General features: G+C 47.9%; 1 protein-coding gene across 2 annotated transcripts in view; it reads left to right on the forward strand.

The window, feature by feature from the left end:
* The window catches only part of NT5DC3 (5'-nucleotidase domain containing 3), an 87,974-nt gene that overhangs the window by 28,438 nt on the left and 41,905 nt on the right, over positions 1–17,631 (forward strand). For both annotated transcript variants that reach the window (XM_086712506.1, XM_086712505.1), the window contains exons 3-11: positions 2,195–2,269; positions 2,718–2,773; positions 7,964–8,054; positions 8,932–9,069; positions 11,239–11,299; positions 11,712–11,814; positions 11,959–12,060; positions 14,764–14,845; positions 15,938–16,024. In XM_086712506.1, the coding sequence (XP_086568632.1) occupies positions 2,195–2,269; positions 2,718–2,773; positions 7,964–8,054; positions 8,932–9,069; positions 11,239–11,299; positions 11,712–11,814; positions 11,959–12,060; positions 14,764–14,845; positions 15,938–16,024 (795 nt within the window). The remainder of the gene's footprint in view (positions 1–2,194; positions 2,270–2,717; positions 2,774–7,963; positions 8,055–8,931; positions 9,070–11,238; positions 11,300–11,711; positions 11,815–11,958; positions 12,061–14,763; positions 14,846–15,937; positions 16,025–17,631) is intronic.

Consider the following 17,631-nt stretch of genomic DNA (forward strand, 5'->3'; position numbering starts at 1 on the left):
GGATTTGACGCCTGGTCCCTCGGCACTGGTGCCTGTGTTCTTTGTGACAATAGTGTCCTGTGAGGCCCTTTCGCCTGTGACATAAAAACATGGTGTGTCTATCGGGAGTGGCTCCCCAAGAATACACCGCTCTGGGGCCCACGGGTGGGTGCGTGGCCGTGTCTCCCTGTGATGTCTGTGTCCTGCTGGGGAGTCTGGATAGACCTCGTTCAGAGAAGAGCTGCCACAGCCTCCAGGAGTCTGTGCGCAGAGAGCGTACCCTCTGTCTCTGGTTCTCGCGCTGGTGGCCAGCCCTGTATCCCACCGTGAACCTCCTGAGCGAACCCACCGGGCGGTCGGACGCGGCAGGCTCTGCTGTCACAGGATGGGCGTCTCCTGTGGTGGCTCAGCGTTCATCAGAGTTGATTACAGGTGGTTGACGTGGACTCGGGTGTGACACGGGCCGGGGCTCAAGTCCGGCCCAGCCTCTGTCTATCTCTGTGAGCCCGAGCCGTTCGCTTGAGTCCGCTTCTCAGATTATTCAACGAACGGACATGAGATGCTCGACCTCCTCCGTGCTGGTGCCGTGAGGAGTACGTAGAATAAAGTCACAGATGTGTCCAGAACAGCGGGTAGCACGTGGCTGGCTCAGTGAAGAAGCACCTGTCTCAGGAACGTTGAAGTATCTTCCCCGGGTCCTCCCCCTTCCTCCTCACTCCCAAGTTCAGGAGGAGACTCCAGGGATGGGCAGGATCGCGGTGCCGTGTGGTGGGTTCCGGGCATGTGTGTGTGAAGTGTGTTAGTAAAGACACGGAACCACATACAGCGTTCAGAGGTCTTGGAAACGCCCCTGAGTGGAAATAGCGTTTGGTGATTTCTTGGCATGAGTGGCGGGCATCAGATAAATGAGCTCAGATGTGACATTTGAGTCAGCACTTTGTGCAGCTCGGACACTTGCCGTGTGCAGTTCAGCTGGTGGGAGCAGGAAGCGTCCTCACCCAAACGTGGCCCTGGTCACGACAGGTTAGTCCAGTCCTGCAAAGAGGCTCCTGTGCGTCTTGATAGCTGTCTAGGTTTTTACGTAAGCAGTTGACATCGTGATTGGGAGATCCTGGTGACACAGCCTCTCTAGGCTCAGGAGTATTCTTTTGTCCCGCAAGACTGTACTCCAAGGGCAGAGGGGAGTCGGGAGAGCAGGCAAAAAGGCCCAGGCCTGACTCCCCGCCCCACCGCATCCCAGCTGTGTGGCCAGGCCACATTGTTTCATTCAGTGCCCTGGTGCCCCATCTGTAAAATGGGAATGGTAGGGCCCGTGTGCAGTAGCAGCAGATACCGCGCTCGGTACATTGGTGCTCCCCTTGGGGTAGCTGGATTTGGGGAGGGAGAGAAGGACTTGGATGCCTAGTCCAGTAGATAAGAACGGAGCTGGGATTTTTGCAGATTTCGAAGAATGGTTTAAGAATAGGAAATGCCAGGGGAACCTAGCTGCCTCTAGAAGTCAACGCGTGTTCTGAGTCACAGTGTTCGAGCGGGAACTGGGTACCACACGCTGAGGGAGGGGCCCTCTTGGCCCGAGTGGGTGGGAGACCGCACCTGATAACGGTGAGGTCTTTCCAGCCCCTGAAGGGTGAGCAGCGGCTGACAGTCCAGATGAGGAAAGCAATGAACGCTGTATGGAGGGCCCCTGCCCCCCTTTGAAAAGTTTTCTGCTTGGGTTGCTTCATGAAACCTGGTAGTGAGGCCATGCAGGGGGCTCATACACTGAGGTGCTCACATGTGAGCTGAATGGATGGTTGATAACGTGTTGGGAGAAGTTGTGCTTCCAACAGAGGGGACTATTCATCAGCAGCCTTAAATACAGTAGGAGGAAGTGAAGTCTTGGAGGTAGAAGCAGATGTGTCTCCGGGGTCTTAGGGAAATAGGAGTCCCAAGGCAGAGGGATGGGATGGGCAGAGGGAGTTACGACGAGAGAAGCTGGGGCAGGGGTGAGGCCTTACCTGTGTCTGGGCAGTAGACGGGAGTGGGTGGAGGGAGGGCACTGTGGCCAAGAGGAACTTGGTCTGAGAACAGAGGGCCAAGCTGTGCTCCGTCCTGACCCCGTCTTCCCACCAAAGTACATCAGCCACCTCAGCTTTTGTACAGGGACCGGATGTGATCCGTGTCTTGAACTCAGTACGTTGTTTGCTGAAAAATGGTTCCTTTCTTTTTTTCTTAGTATCCAGCGGAAATCAGGAAGTATGAATATGACCCAAATTTTGCCATCCGTGGACTTCACTACGATGTGCAGCGGGTAGGTTTCACCCTCACGTTCTTTTACAGTTTGATGGTATTTGGGAAGAACGTGTACTCTTGGTGCTTTTCTTTGCTGAACACAGAACGTGATTTTCAATTATATTCTTTGGGGCTGCAGAACTGAATGATTTAAAAAACATCTTTAGATAAAGTCTTTTTCAGGAGACTATGTGTTGGAAAAAATGAGTGAATGCATTAGCCATTTGGAAGATACTGTTTATTTCTAGAAGGAAGAGCCAGTTGTCATATTGTTTTGCAGATTTTGCAGTCATTTCCTTGGCAGGTTGCACGGTGCTTTAATCAGCAAGCAAGGTCCGTGTCAGATACATACAGGGTACTTCCTTGTCATGTCAGCCTGCTGTTGACACGATTTATAACCCACAGTCCTCATAAACATGCTGTCTGTTCTGTGCTACTCACCTGTGCATGTGTTTATGTTTTTGAAGGCGGTTTTGATGAAGATAGATGCTTTTCATTACATCCAGTTGGGAACCGTCTACAGGTAAGAGTAAGAGGAGGTAAATTTAATTCACCCAAAGTAACCAAGTGGTTTTGGGTTTCAAGACCCACTGACCGCTTAGTGATGCAGAGGGTTTCTGTGTGCGTATTTGTGATTTATTCACTCATTCCTTCAGGAACATTGATTGGCACCTACTGTCATGCCAGGTCTGGAGCTCTCCAAGGAGCTGGGAGTGTAGGTTGGAAGCCACATAAATAAGCCAGTGACTGCAGTCCGTAGTGACGAAGGCGATGATGGACGTGTGCTGAGACTATGAAGGGGCACTCTGGGGGACTCTGCGGGAGGAGGGCTCTCCAGAGGTGTCTGTCTGCCAGCTGAGTGAGGGTTCTGGGATACAGGTTTGGGTGGGGAGGGGTGCTGGGATTAGGCAGCGGGTTCTGGTTCCCACCATGGCAGTTGAGTAGTTTGGATATTAAGACATTCCCCCCTCCTTGCCCCCCATTTATTAGAATTAATAGAAGTACTTAGTTCAGGCTGAAATCTTTGAAACTGAACATGAAGGATTTTGCCTTTTCTAATTCTTGAATTTGGGGAGGATTTAGGAGTGTCGTTGTTGTACCTTAAAAACAGAGGTGTGCATATCTTAGATTCTTCTTTCACAAACTTTTTATTTTTTTATAATTTTTTTTAATGTTCATTTATTTTTGAGACAGAGATCGAGTGAGTGAGAGCGGGGGAGGGGTAGAGAGAGAAGGAGACACAGAATCGGAAGCAGGCTCCAGGCTCTGAGCTGTCAGCACAGACCCCAACACGGGGTTTGAACTCATGAACTGTGAGATCATGACCTGAGCCAAAGTCAGATGCTTAACCAACTGAGCCACCCAGGCACCCCACAAACTCTTTATTAAAGTTAACATTTTTTTTATCCAAGTTAAATATGTTCACAGAATCAGTGCTGAAAGTGTTGTGGTGGGCAGCAGTCCTGTGTCCCCCCCCTTGCCCTCCAACCCCTTTACACTCTTGATTTTTTTTTTTTGTTTGCATTTTTCTTCCAGTAATGTGCTTATTTTTCATATTTCTGTTTCCTAATTTATTAACTCTGGACATCATCTCTGCCACGGGACAGGACTTGGCGTGCACACACACACGGCTTCTGCAGTCTCGTTTCGAGAGCCTCGTGACGGTCCATGTCTGCTTGTTCCTCCAGTGTTGGTCATTGTTTGCATCGTGACTCTTCAGTCTTATTTCCTTCTTAACACCAGGTCGTGCACCGTCACTGCTTTCTTCCTTGTACAGCGTGTGCCTTTTCTTAGATTTCATAACCACATCATTTTTTATTTGCTTCGTTTTCCGTAGAGGTGTCCCTGGTTTTTTCTAAATGCCCCATCACAGATATCATCCGTGTGTTTATTTCCCAACAGTTCAAATGTTTTAGATAATCTATCACTTACTTTTTTTTTTTTTTTTTTTTTTTAATTGACTACCCTTCTCTGATTGCTCATCCTGGAGCTTGCGTTGGCCTCTGTCCCCATTCCCTGGTTCCCGTCCCTTCCTCTCTCTGGTTTACTCCCTCGTTTTGCTGGAGCACATCCCCCAGGAGCTCCCCAGTGCCTCACAGGGCTGAGCCTCTCTGGGGGGCTGTGGCGGTTATTCGGTTCCTCTCGTTGGTGTCCCTTGTGGGCCTCTGTTCTCCACTTGCTGTGTCAGGCACTTGCTTTGTGTCTTCCGGTGAACATACTGAAATGTCTTGTCTGCTGATGTTTTTGCTCTCACTTCCCTTGACTTTTGGAGTAGTTTATTCTTTTATTATCGTTTTAATGGTGTTTCAGAGGGGAGAAGAGATGGCGATGTTGATGAGAATAATAGTACTGGTGATAATACACAGCCACCAGCAAACCTGACGTCTTGCTACGGCACAGACACCGTCACAAGGGCTTTATTTCAGTTAACTCGTTTGATCCTCAGAATAACCTTGTGACGCTTGTACTAGTATTACCACAGAGGTCTTAAGTAACTTGCCCAAGGCCGCACAGAAGTAGGATTCAGACCCAGGGCCTGTGGTCTGGGCTTGTTGTAGGCGTGGCTGGCTCCAGGGGCCAAACTGACCTCTCACAACTCTTTCCATCTTTTGGCTCTCTCCCTCTGGCTTTGCTCCAGGCAGACCCCTCTGTGTGATGCACCCAGCCCCCAACCCCCCCACCCCCCCCCCCGCCCCGCCCCAGGTCAACAGGAGAAGGGGACTCTCTTGCCAACAGATACAGCCGGTCTCGGAGTGCGTGAGGCAGTGCACAGGGTGCATGTGTTCCTTTCCTCTGAGTTCTTTCTTGCTGCTCGCCACCTGTTCATGCTGGCCTTCTCCCACGGTACGGTTTTCCTCCCTCGCTGCTTCTTGAAATCTCACCCGTCCTTCCTTCAGGGCGGACTTGCGGGGAGGTCTCACCCTGCCCTCTCAGCCTGACCTGGTCTTTCCTTCCTCTTCTTGGACGATGCCGTCCCGTGGCTCCTGATTGTCTTGTTTCTTCTTCTGTAGGCAAGTTGTCCACCATGTCAGGGAGTATGGGGCAGAGCGAGACCCCCGCCAAGGCGTTTGGAGGAGAAGGAGTGTCCAGGTTTAGGTCCTGGGACGGTCGCTGTGGCCGCAGTGCCGAGGGGATGTGGTGGGCCGAGGGGGCTCTGGGGTCACACTTCCTGAGCGTGGACCCCAGCCCCACTGCTGACATGTGTGTGGCCTTGAGCAAGTTCTTGGCCATCCCAAAGCCTTGGTATCCTCCTCTGTAAGATTGGCATAACTCCACTGCCTGCCTCAGGGTGACTCGTCGTGTAGACCAGAGCATGCTCAGGGCAGCAGAAGCACGCGAATGCCCTTCCTTTTCCCTTAAAAGGGGTAAGAATGAGCCCACGGCTGGGCAGAGTGCCCCCTCCTCAGCCTCACCCGTTTCTGAGACCTGCTGCGGGTCCCCGGCTCCCACATCAGTTCGACTTTTGTGTTGTGGGCTGTGGGAGCGGATGCCACGGCGCAGAGGAGGAGGCAGACTGGCTGTCCCCACAGTCCCATTTTGTACCCATGATTTAAGTTCTTCATGGGGACCTTGTGAAAGCTGCATTTGCTCTCATCACAGGCACATTTGCTAGCACCTCTGTATACTCTTCTGTCTTCTCAGTTATGGCCAGGAGGGAGGCGCTATCATTGTTCCCCATTTTGAAAATGGCAGTGAGACCCAAAGAGGTTAAATTGCTTGTCCAGGTGATAGCCCTACTAATTAAGGAAGCTGGGATTTGAACCCCGGACAGACTCGGTCAGATTTGCACTCCTAACCTTTCTGTTTCTCGCAGTCACACAGGGCTGTGTAAGTAGTTTGAATTTTTTTTTTTTTTAAGTTCGTTTATTTTGAGAGAGGGAGTCAGAGTGAGTGGAAAAGGGGAAGAGAGAGAGGGAGACAGAATCCTAAGCAGGCCCTGCGCGGTCAGCTCAGAGCCCGATGCTGGGCTCGAACCCACGAACCGTGAGATCATGAGCTGAAATCAAGAGTCAGACTCTTTACTGACTGAGCCACCCAGGCACCCCCCCCCGCCACCCAAATAGTTTCTCTTTTGATCCTAGCGCTGGTTGAGGTTACATCTAGGTGCAGGCGGTCCCCCAAACCTCCTCCCTCCCCACCAGCCTGTCGCGGAATTCAGCTGGCTGCAGCTGGCTTTCTCCCCGCTTTTGAGCTGACCTTTGGTTACTTGGGCCTTAAAGATGCAGCTTGTGAGGTTCTGTGCCTGTGAGTGTGTCTTAGGGTAGTGCCTAGTTTGGGGGCAGAAGGATGACTCCCCCAGCAGAGTTCTTCCACTTTTTATAGTTTCTTTCTAAGTGTTAGAGCCTTAGGCGTGTGCACGCCTGAGCGCTGATACTTTAGCAGGAGCTCTGCCCCAAGGTCATTGTCCAGACTGATCTGGTGAATGATAAAGTGCAATGTATCAAGTTAACCAAGATCGGGGGCAAAATATTAATGCATCTCCTTGGGTATTTTTGAAAGTTCTATGAGGGTGGAGAACAAAGGGAAAAGGCTGAAATTAGATTCCCATCACAGCTGCATGTCAGCCATCAATTACAGCTTGTATGTGTTGTTGGCCAGGTGATTTTATGTGATAAGCAGCCTGTTCATATTAGTAACTAAGACTCTTGTTGCATCATGGATACTCCCATGTGGCACCGCGGAGACTTCCCACCATTCATTCTGTGGTCTCCTCACCACTGGTGTCTGTTTCTCAAGCACCTTCCCGAGAGACACGGCTGGGGAACAGACATTTTTCTTCACAACACGCTGGAGCAGTCAGTGCCAGGTGGGGAAATAGGAGAACGTGAAATCCCCAGTGACAGCACCTGCTCCCAGCGCCGGTGGCCGAGGCAGGGTGAAACCCAGGTCACTCGGACTCCAAAAGTCACCCTTCCCTTTGTGGAGGGGCTGGATTGGTTCACAGATTCTGCTGCGGCTCCTGGAGGCAGGCACATGGCAGATGTCACTCTGGCTTTTTGTAGATGAGGAAACTGGCCTTTGCTGTCACATAGCATCTGGGGTCATCCCTCTCGGAGGTGACATCTGGGCTTCCTGCCTTGTGTCATGGGGTTTTTAGTCCGCCCGAGCCTCATGCCTGGCTTTTCCCTCCTCAGCACTGACCTTAGGTTAGAGCATCAGAGGTCAGGAGGATGATACAGACAAAGCTAGCCTGTCTCTCCCTAATGTAGTAAAAACATAAAAATGGAAACAAAGACCCACCCCAAGGCAAAGGAAGGCCTTGTGCTATGTTGAGAGAGGCAGCACGACGTAGAGGTTGAGGAGCTTGGGCCTGAGAGCCAGGAAGCCTGGGGTCCGGTCCTGACCCACCACTTCTTACTTCGGTGACCTTGCCTAAGATATGTGACCTATTGGGGCCTCAGTTGCGTCTGCTGGGAAATGGGAGGATGATAGTGCTCCCCTCCTAGGATTGCTGAGAAGTAAGTGAATGAGTGTGTGGAATTCACATCTGGCATCTAGGACGTATTATTTTTCTGTCCTTATTCCAACAGCCTGCTGTTAGTAATGGTAGCAGCTTCTCGCCTGTGATTTGTAGCGCTTACCGGCGGCATATCTCACCTCCTCGTGACCGCGGTGTCTGGCACCTCAGCTGAAAATCCCAGCAGTTGCCAGAGGTCTGAAAATCGCTGTTCTTGCTACGTGAGTCTAACTGCACTGCCCGTGATTTTTCCAGAGGCCTCAGCGTTGTCCCTGATGAAGAAGTCATTGAAATGTACGAGGGGTCCCACGTGCCTTTGGAACAGATGAGTGACTTTTATGGAAAGGTAATGAGAGATTATTCGTTTAAGGCAGCCTATCCGTTTCCTTCTCGAAACACGGCCTGGTAGATTTGGGGTCTCTGTGTGCTCCTGCGGAACTGACAAGGGCATTTGGGACGTTTTGAGAGACCCTGGATTTGAGAGAGGCTCGTATGTTGGTGTTTCTCCTAGGTCCTTCAAGATTGCCCTTTCTTAGCCCTTTCCTCCCTACCTGCTAGAGGCTCTCTACACTTTCCGTGCACCCATCCCTGTCTGTCACCCTTCCTCCCAGTGTGTCCCCACTTTCTGATGAAGTCCGCGTAGTAGAGGTCACCTGCCCTGAGATCCAAGATAACAGGTCACCCTGTGCCACAGGGAAGCCTCTGCTTCTCTGACTTCTGTCTCTGAGCTTTTGCTCCAGTCTTGTTAGGTGGGCTTTTGTTTACATTGTCAAAATGCACTGGAAGATGCCTGGTCAGCTGGTAAACTTAGGGCTACAAATCGCAGGCACTCAGAGAAAGGCTCTTTTTCAGGCTCACATATGGCTGCACGGAGGTGCTCACATTCAGGAGAGTTACGTGGCTTTTAATGCCATTCCCCAGGCCATAATCGACTTGCTGACTTTCCTCTGGGTTTGGTGGGGTAGAGTGAGCTGGAAGTTAGACAGAGTTGTCACAGGAGTGTGACCTTGGTTAGACTTTTGGGGGGGGAGATCAGGGCATTTCCTTGGATTTCCCAGTTACGCTTAGAGTAGGATGTCGGCTGTGGTGGGAATGAGAAGAAAAGGTGAAGGCTTCTGCTTTGTTATTGTTAGAATTATCTTTTTCTTGGGGAGAGGGATCCAGATGTTGAAGACCTCCCCCAGATAAGTCTCAGCTTCTGAAGTTCTCCTCCCTGCTTGCAGAGTTCTCACGGAAACACCATGAAGCAGTTCATGGACATCTTCTCCCTGCCAGAGATGTCGCTCCTGTCCTGTGTCAACGAGTACTTTCTCAAGAACAACATTGACTATGAGCCTGTCCATCTGTACAAAGACGTCAAGGTGAGAGGCGGTGATGCCACGACTCTCCAGGCATTTTAGCAAAGGGACAGAATCATTAGCCTCCTTTGGCTAGGTGTTTGAAACAGTCCTTCGTCTGGGATCTCTTTTATTTACGGTTTTACCTTGAAAATTGTTAAGAAAGATGTTACACCAGAACACTTGGAAATCAGTCTAATTTCATGTTAAAAGAAGAGGGTACTCATACTGTTATCTGGATTTCTAATTCTTTCCGACCAAAAGCCAGGGCCCATGCATCTGGTCAGAGGGGCTGGTGGTGGCTGAGGTCCAGCCGGCCCACCTCACCCCTGCGACCCAGCTCAGCCCTGCGCCTGCCTGTGGAGAGGGTGACGTCACACCAAGGCTGCAGCCCTCTTGTTCCCAGAGGTTCCATGGAGGCCTTCCCAGGCCCTGCAAAAGCTGTGCAGAAACCCAGTGGGGGAGGTTTATAGACAGCTATGAAACTTACACACATACAAATGCACATCATTTATGTAACTTCACATTTATATATTTTCATTTATATTCACAAACGTGTGTTTATATGTATTCTTTAAGCTGTCTGAACTTTGTTCAGTACTTAAAAACATGTTCATGTATTACTTAATAATATTATTTCAAATATATATAGTAAATATATGCATATATATTCATATATGTAGTATTTTTGTGTATTAAATTTTTTTTTCATGTTTATCTGAGAGAGCGAGATCGAGCAGGGGAGGGGCAGAGAGAGAGGGAGAGAGAAAATCCCAAGCAGCACAGAGCCCGATGCAGGGCTGGATCTCATGAACAGTGAGATCATGACCTGAGCCAAAGTCTGGAGTTGGATTCTTAATTGACTGAGCTACCCAGGTACCCCTAAGTACTTATAGTTAAAAGATCTGTACTTATGTACTATAATGCTTTTATGCCTACATGCTTAGGACTGATTTTAAATTTTGGCTAAAATTACGGGTTTTAGGAAGATGAAGGATGAAGTCTAGCTTCTCAATGTTAGTCTGGTATTATTTGAACTAATGTTAAATATTTAGTTTCTGTTCTCCTTTTGGTGCCCTGAAATACTTTAAGAATCACTTGTGAAAAAAAAGAACAAGAATCACTTTCAGTTATATAACCCTTTGCAGGCATGAGGAGAGATGTTTATGCACCAACAGCGAACACTTACATATATTCCAGGCACTGTTTTTCTGAGTGCTTTATGCATATTAAGTAATTAAATCCTCACAATAATGCCTGGAGGTAGGTACTATTTTTACCCTCATTCTACAGTTAAATTGAGGCACAGAGAGGTTGAGTAACTTGCCCAAAGTCACACAGCTCGTAAGTGGTAGAGCCTAGATTTCAGGCCAGGTAAGTTTGGCTCCGGCTTGCTCTTAACCCCTGCCTTCTGTTGATGTGAAGTTGAACAAGCCTGTGCTAAAAGGTGATTGGGGTTGAGTTTATAGTCCAGAGGTGCTCACTTTTGACAGAAGTCTACCGGTTTTCTAAGGCTTATGGCCCCGTTTTGCCTGCAGCCCAGTCCCCGGCCACACCCTCCAGTAAGTGTCCATGTGCCTCCAGGCGTGCCGCCTAGGTAGCAGACCTGCTTAGTGCCCCCTGAGAGGAGGGCTGTGCTCTGATAGCTGCAGGCCATCAGGCTGCCACACCCTGGGGCGCGTGGGGGCGGTGAGCGGCCTCCTCTTGATGGTGTTTACTGGCTGGGTTACCATCTCCCAGACGATCCCCCACCTCACTGAACTGAAGGTCCTGCCATTGGCCTCGCCCTCTTTCTCTAGATGATGGAACCTGCCCTTGGGGTCCAGGGAGGGGTGCAGAGAGGAAACAGCAAGGATTCCCTTTCCGCAGATGCCCTGGGACCGTTTCTGCGTGATCCTGCATAGACGTTGCCATGTATCACGTGGGCTTTGTTCAGAGTTGTTCGCACAAGTTACCTCCTCCCAGGGGCCCTTTTGACAACTGCATTGGAACCTGCCACTGTCGCCATGGAAACCTAAGTTTCCCCCCCCCGAGGGGCCGCCTGTGCCAGATGGGCCAGAATTTTGATTTCATTTGGTGCTTGCATCACCAGGCTTCTAAAGGCGGACATCGTCCCGAATGCCGTCTTGCTTGTCCTGTTACTCAGGCGACCTCACTTATGGTTTCACTCACTAAAAACCTCTCTTTGGACAGGATTCAATTCGAGACGTGCACATCAAAGGAATCATGTACCGAGCAATCGAAGCAGATATCGGTATGTAGCCTCATGGTGAAGACAGCCTTCCCCCTGCCAGGCCACGGCGCAGGCATTTTGCCTTCATTCCCGGGGCCGAGCAGGGGCCGTAGGGCCCTTCCGAGTGCAGCGTGCGGACCTGGCTTCCTCGCGGTTCAGATGTCTCCCTCCCCTTTGTCTCAGAACTTGGCGTAACAGTGACTCAAAAACAGGGGAGCGGGCGGCTGCAGGCACTTTGTGTTTTCACTCAGACCCAGGCAGGAGGCAGGGGCATGGTCCCCGATGGACCCGGTACTGGTGGGGCCACCCTGCCTTAAGACTTTTCTGCCCCCGGTGTCCTGGACAGTGCCGGGCCCCTGGGCCCCTTTTGGTAACCACCTGCAGCCTGACGGACTTCACACTGAGTCCGTGTGTACTCTTCTCTTGCTCGCAGAAAAGTACATCTGCTACGCCGAGCAGACCCGAGCAGTGCTGGCCAAACTGGCTGATCATGGCAAGAAGATGTTTCTCATCACCAACAGCCCCAGTAGTTTTGTGTAAGTTGTTGTGGGTGACCTTGCTGGCTCCAGCTCACGCCTTGTATTCCCACTTATCTGAACAGTTGGAAATTGGAAAGAAAAAGTTGCAAAAGTGGTTAATCCCTCTCTTGTGAGACTCACCTGGCTGACGTGTCATTCCAGGGACAAAGGGATGAGGTATATTGTCGGAAAAGACTGGAGGGACCTGTTTGATGTGGTCATCGTTCAGGCTGAGAAGCCAAACTTCTTTAACGATAAGCGGAGGTGAGTGTCTTTCCGGGAGAGGTAGATTTTAGTCCTTTGCTGCCGTGAATACTTACGTAGTGCGACTTGGTAGAATCTAACTGGAAAAAATCAGAAGCATCTGACATTATAGCTTTTGATTTTTAATCCTTCTAGCAAGTAATTGCATAGAGGGTGAGATTAGTGCATGGCCAACAGCTTGAGACTGTTCTCACTTCAACCTGAGTCCTACGAGTCAGGCTTTAAGAAAACTACTGAGGGGCATCTGGGTGGCTCAGTTGGTTAAGTGTCCGACTTCAGCTCAGGTCATGATCTCCCAGTTTGTGAGTTCAAGCCCTGCATCGGGATCTGTGCTGACAGCTCAGAGTCTGGAGCCTGCCTCAGATTCTGTGTCTCCCTCTCGCTCTATGCCCCTCTCCTACCTGTGCTCTGTCTGTCTCTCTCAAAAATAAAATAAAAACATAAAAAAGAAACTTAAAAAAAAAACAACAACTACTGACAGCAGTGAAAAGCCATACGTAGTGTTAACATCCTAAGTTAGACTTCTTGATGCAGGTACATTGTGAAGCGTAACAAGACAGCAGCAACAGCAAAACTGCCTGGTGGGTATTTTTCTCCGTACAGCTCTAAGTGGTGCATTTAAAATTCCAGTTGGATTCTGCAGAACTCTGCAGAAGTTCTGTGTCAAGTGGAGTACCTCTCTACCAAGGCTTATGTGGTGTGTTCCTGTCATGGGAAACAGAGGGGTGGGAAGTCGTGGGTTCTGACAGTGACTCCGGTGTGCTCTTGGCATTAATAGGTGCGGATCAGGAATCCTGAAATGCCTTTAATGAGCGGAACCGATCTCTTCACCAAGAGTCGTCCCCCCAGATATCAATAGTGTTGACAGTTACTGCACTGGGGTTATAAGAATAATCTGCACTTTGTATAAAGAAGCACTTTAACCCACATTTTTCTGTTCCACGATTGGTAACCAGGCAGTCTTTCCCTCTCTGCCAGGTGATTTAACGTATCATAATGCAGTGCTCCATAGTTCATGTTGAATGGATTAAATTCCTCTTGGGACACTAAATTCCCATTTTCCAAGTGTCATAGTGACTCCTGAAGGAAGAGGCAGATCCAAGAGCCATGTGCAGAGACTGAGAATTCAAGGGAATGAAGGAAAAACTTAAGAGTGTTGATCAAAAACAGCTATACGTTGGCTGGCTGCTTTCTCACTGAGAAAACGCTCTCCCGAACTTTCTTATTAGATCCCAGGGTGTGATCAGGACAAGGGCCTCATCTCCCCCTTCACCAAGGACACCCTCTCCTTGTTATACTTATACACAGTGGCAGAGTGCTGTCTTAAGACTATTTCCTGGGGGGGGGGGGGTGGGCAGCACAGCTCTCCCTGCCCACCCCCCCCCCCGCACCCATTTATTTTGCCTTTGTTCTGCACGCCTGCAACACCTCTGTTCCTCCCATTTTATTTATAATGATGGTCAGAGACAACCTGAAGGAACATCCATAGGAGGAGATATTATACAGCCATGAGAAATGATGTATTTGGGAAAAAAAGCAGCATGCATGTTTTATGATCATAAAATACAACATACGAAAAATATGTAATCACATGGGAAATTGCTCACAGTATTAGAGGAGAAAAAGATACCAATTAGGATATATGGTGATCCTCATTTATATTCATAAAAAAGAGAAGGGTAACAAATGTTATCTTTATAGATTGAAAGACACCTACTGAAATGTTAGGTGTTTATAGCCGGGCACTGGGATTATAGGCCATTTTCCTCTTCCTCATCGTATTCTGCATTTTCCAGATTTTTTGCATTCAGTTTCAATGTTTTTCTAATCAGAAAAACAAGCCAAATAAATGTTACCTTAAAAAAAGGCAAACAGGGGTGCCTGGGTGGCTCAGTTGGTTGGGCGTCCGACTTCGGCTCAGATCGTGTTCTCACGGTTTGTGGTTCAAGCCCTGTGTTGGGCTCTGTGCTGTCAGCTCAGAGCCTGGAGCCTGCTTCAGATTCTGTGTCTCCCTCTTTCTGGCCCTCCCCCCCCCCCCCCCGCCTCCCCACACTCTGTCTCACTCTCTGTCAAAAATAAACATTAAAAACAAAATAAAAAAAAAGGCAAATAGACCCTGCATACATTCTTTTTTCTTTTTAACTTTAAAGATATAATTGGCTTTATTGATCGATTCATGAATCAGGCTTCATCCCATCTAAGTAGAGGGGAGCTCCCTGAAGGCTTTATTCTTATTCCCATTTTGCATCATAAAATGATATGCCTCATCCTCAGATTTGTTTTTTATGTAGAGTGGCTGAATTTCAAGTGCCAAGCTCGACACACGTACTGAGGCAGCATTTCCAGAAGCGTGTTTTTGCGAAGCAGATTTTCTGTGTGATCAAATGCATTTAGGAAATCTGGGTTAAAGAAAGTTTCTGTACTGGGTGGGCTTTTCAGAGTCATGGATGACTTGTTAAGACAGCCATAAGTAGTGCCTCGTGTTTTGAAAATTTATTTGACCCTGGAGTTCTTTCCTCTGTAAATACGTTTGGATACCGGGGTCTGCCCTGGATGAGGGCACTGAACCAGGGAGTGTGGAGGTGGAGTTTGGGTGCCCAGGCTTTTCGAGGTCTGTGCAGCCCCTTTCTCTTCCCAGTGAGTAACTGTGTCATGTTTCATAAGCGGATTCCCACAGATCATGTTTCCTGTTTCTGTTGTTAGACCTTTCCGAAAGGTGAACGAGAAAGGTGTCTTACTCTGGGATAAGATCCACAAGTTGCAGAAAGGCCAGATTTACAAGCAGGTACCTCATAACCGATTTTTCCTTTTTGTTCCTTTGCTTTGTGGTCACTTATAAAATGCTAACAGCCAACATTTGTTGAGTCTTACCGTGTGCCAGGTGTAGTTCTGAGAGTTCGGCTTGAATTGATGCTTTAAACTTAAAGCAAAATTTAAACTTAAGTCAATGTATTTTCAGTGTGCTGTATCCAGATTAACTCAGAATTGAGCAGTCTTTAAAAACAAAATTTAAAGCATTACTTTCATAGTCTGTACAATTTAAGATGCTAATAGTAAACCTTGGGTTTTTCACTTCAAGAAGCATTGAGTCACATGGTGTAGGACTCACCTAAATTAGTAATGGTTTCCTGATGAGCTGTGTTTTATGTAGTTTTCATATATTTTGGTATCAGTAAAGCTCTCAAATGTTTGAACAAATGATTGAATTGCTGACCCTGATTGTGTTACTGAGTTTGCTTCATCTCATCCTTTAAAACTTTTTATTTCTGTAATATTTATAAAACACATGAAATTATAGAATAGTACTACCACATAGTTGTGGTTAAAAAACCACAAACAAACCCTGATACGTTTCTGGTGGGTCTATAACACAAGGCCGGGTTTGCCGGTAAGTGTATTTTCTTGCCGTGGAAGATTTGCTTGGATACAGCCATTCCAATTCTAGGAAGTTAGACCAAGAAAATTATTAACATGTAGCTAAAAATTTGCTACAAGAATGTTTATCATGACTTACAAAATAGGTAACAAGTGTCCAACATGAGGGAATTGGTAAAAGGAATCACAATACTTCTCAGCTACTGAAATGGTAGATTAATACTTACTGACATGGTCACAGAGTGTTCAGTGTAAAAAGATCGTTACAAAGAGGTATATGCAACACGGATCATTTTTTGAACATACATTTGACTTAGAACAAAGGTCTGAGAGATTTCACACAAAGGTGTTTTTATATTTTGATACTTTAAATAAATTATAAAAGCAAATAAAAAAGATACTTGGGGCTACGGGTTGAACAGGTGACACAGGTTTCTATCTCACATGATATCTATGTTTTTCTTTTCTTTTTTAAAATATCTCTGTTTTTCTATTCTTGCAGGGCAATTTATACGAATTTTTGAAGCTTACTGGGTGGAGAGGATCCAAAGTGTTGTATTTTGGTGACCACATATACAGTGACCTGGCGGTGAGTCCTTTTTTTCCATTTCTTTGTTGGGGGACAGATGTGTTAGTCCCACTTACTAAGGAATTTCTCTTTTGTTTAAAACACTTTTATGCTTTCAGGTCACCTATTTTTTTTATGTCTCATTTTTTTGTAGAATAGAATGGATCATAGTTATAAAAATCATTTTTTTTTAATGGTAGAGAAATTAGCAGTTCACTCAGAATTTATCAGAAAAATCCACTTAAATAATGGTAAGAAATAAATGTAAGCATTCTTTTTTTTTTTTTTTTTATTAAATATCAGAAGCATCCATGTGCAACAGAAGAGTCTGTAAACTCAGTTGGAGCTCCTACAATTCCAAAAACTGGCATTTCCAGGAAACAGCTATTATAAGAAAGTGAGGCTTTTCATGCCCATTGGAATGACTAGAGTGGTGTCTCAGGACTTGAATTATGATTTAATCTGTAATTAGAATGAGGCTGAATCAGTCACATTTCCTTCTGTGCCCCGCTCCTGGTGCAGGGGATTTCTGTTTGTTAAGTGGGCCCGGGCTAGTTGCACCATGCACGTTTTGCAAAGTCTGAGTGATGCTCAGTGTCCTCCGAGTCACCAGAGCAGGGTCGTGGCTGGCGATCAAACTCTGATTGGTATTTCTGAGCATTTTGACCCACATGACTGTGGTCTCGTGTTTGTGTCCCTCTTGCGTCTGACGCCTGTCTTCGGAGCAGTGAGCTGTAACGGGCTGCACGGTGGGCCCCCCTGGGAGGCATTTTCAGAGCACACATGCTATTGTACGAGGTCTGTGGACTCAGACTTCAGACTGCCTGCTGGTGGAGGAGGGGGTGGGGGGGTGATTCCAGCGCTTGTGTGCAGAGACCCTCGTCCCAGGCCATTTCAGCACGCACCCTGCATAATCGAGTCTGTCCACCGGGCTGAGGTCTGGCGGAAGGAATCATGGGCTCAGAACTGCAAGACAGGTTTTCACCCCCCCGCTCTGCTGTTTTTAGCTGGATGAGCTTGCACAAGTCCTCCAAGCCCCCACGTCCTTATTTGTGAGCAGAGTTAAATCAGGGACTGCATACAGAAGTGCTTATTAGTGACACAGAAATATAGAGTGCTGCTGTCAGGGTGTCCGTACTACCAGAAGGTTTGGCCAAGTGACATGGCCTCTTGAGAACCAGTGTCTTTGGGCCTTGATGAGATAACTCTGTGCTGCCCTTGAGGAGTGCGGGTACGTGGCCCTGTGAAGGGACACACACGTACAGGTCTTAGCCTTCTGAGAGGCACTCACAAGGCAATGGTTTCCTCAGGCGTGGTCCCTGTGACATCAGCATCACATGGGAACTTGTTGGAAATGCAATTTCTCAGGCCTCACGTCAGACCTACCGAGTCAGAAACTCTGGTGGGGCTCAGCTGTCTGTGTCTAGCTTTTCATGCTAAAGTTTGATATCAGGGTAATGTTGACCTCAGAATAAGTTAGGATGTGTTCCTTCCTCTTCAGTTTTTAGAAGCGTTTTAGAAGGACTGGTGTTAATCCCTTTTTAAATGTTTGGTAGAATTCACCAGTGAAACTGTCTGTCTGGTCTTGGGCTTTTCATTGTTGGAAGGGTTTTGATTACGGATCAGTC

The sequence above is a fragment of the Puma concolor genome, chromosome B4 (assembly GCF_028749965.1).
Source record: "Puma concolor isolate L17-30 chromosome B4, mPumCon1.1.hap2, whole genome shotgun sequence".
NCBI lineage: Eukaryota > Metazoa > Chordata > Mammalia > Carnivora > Felidae > Puma > Puma concolor.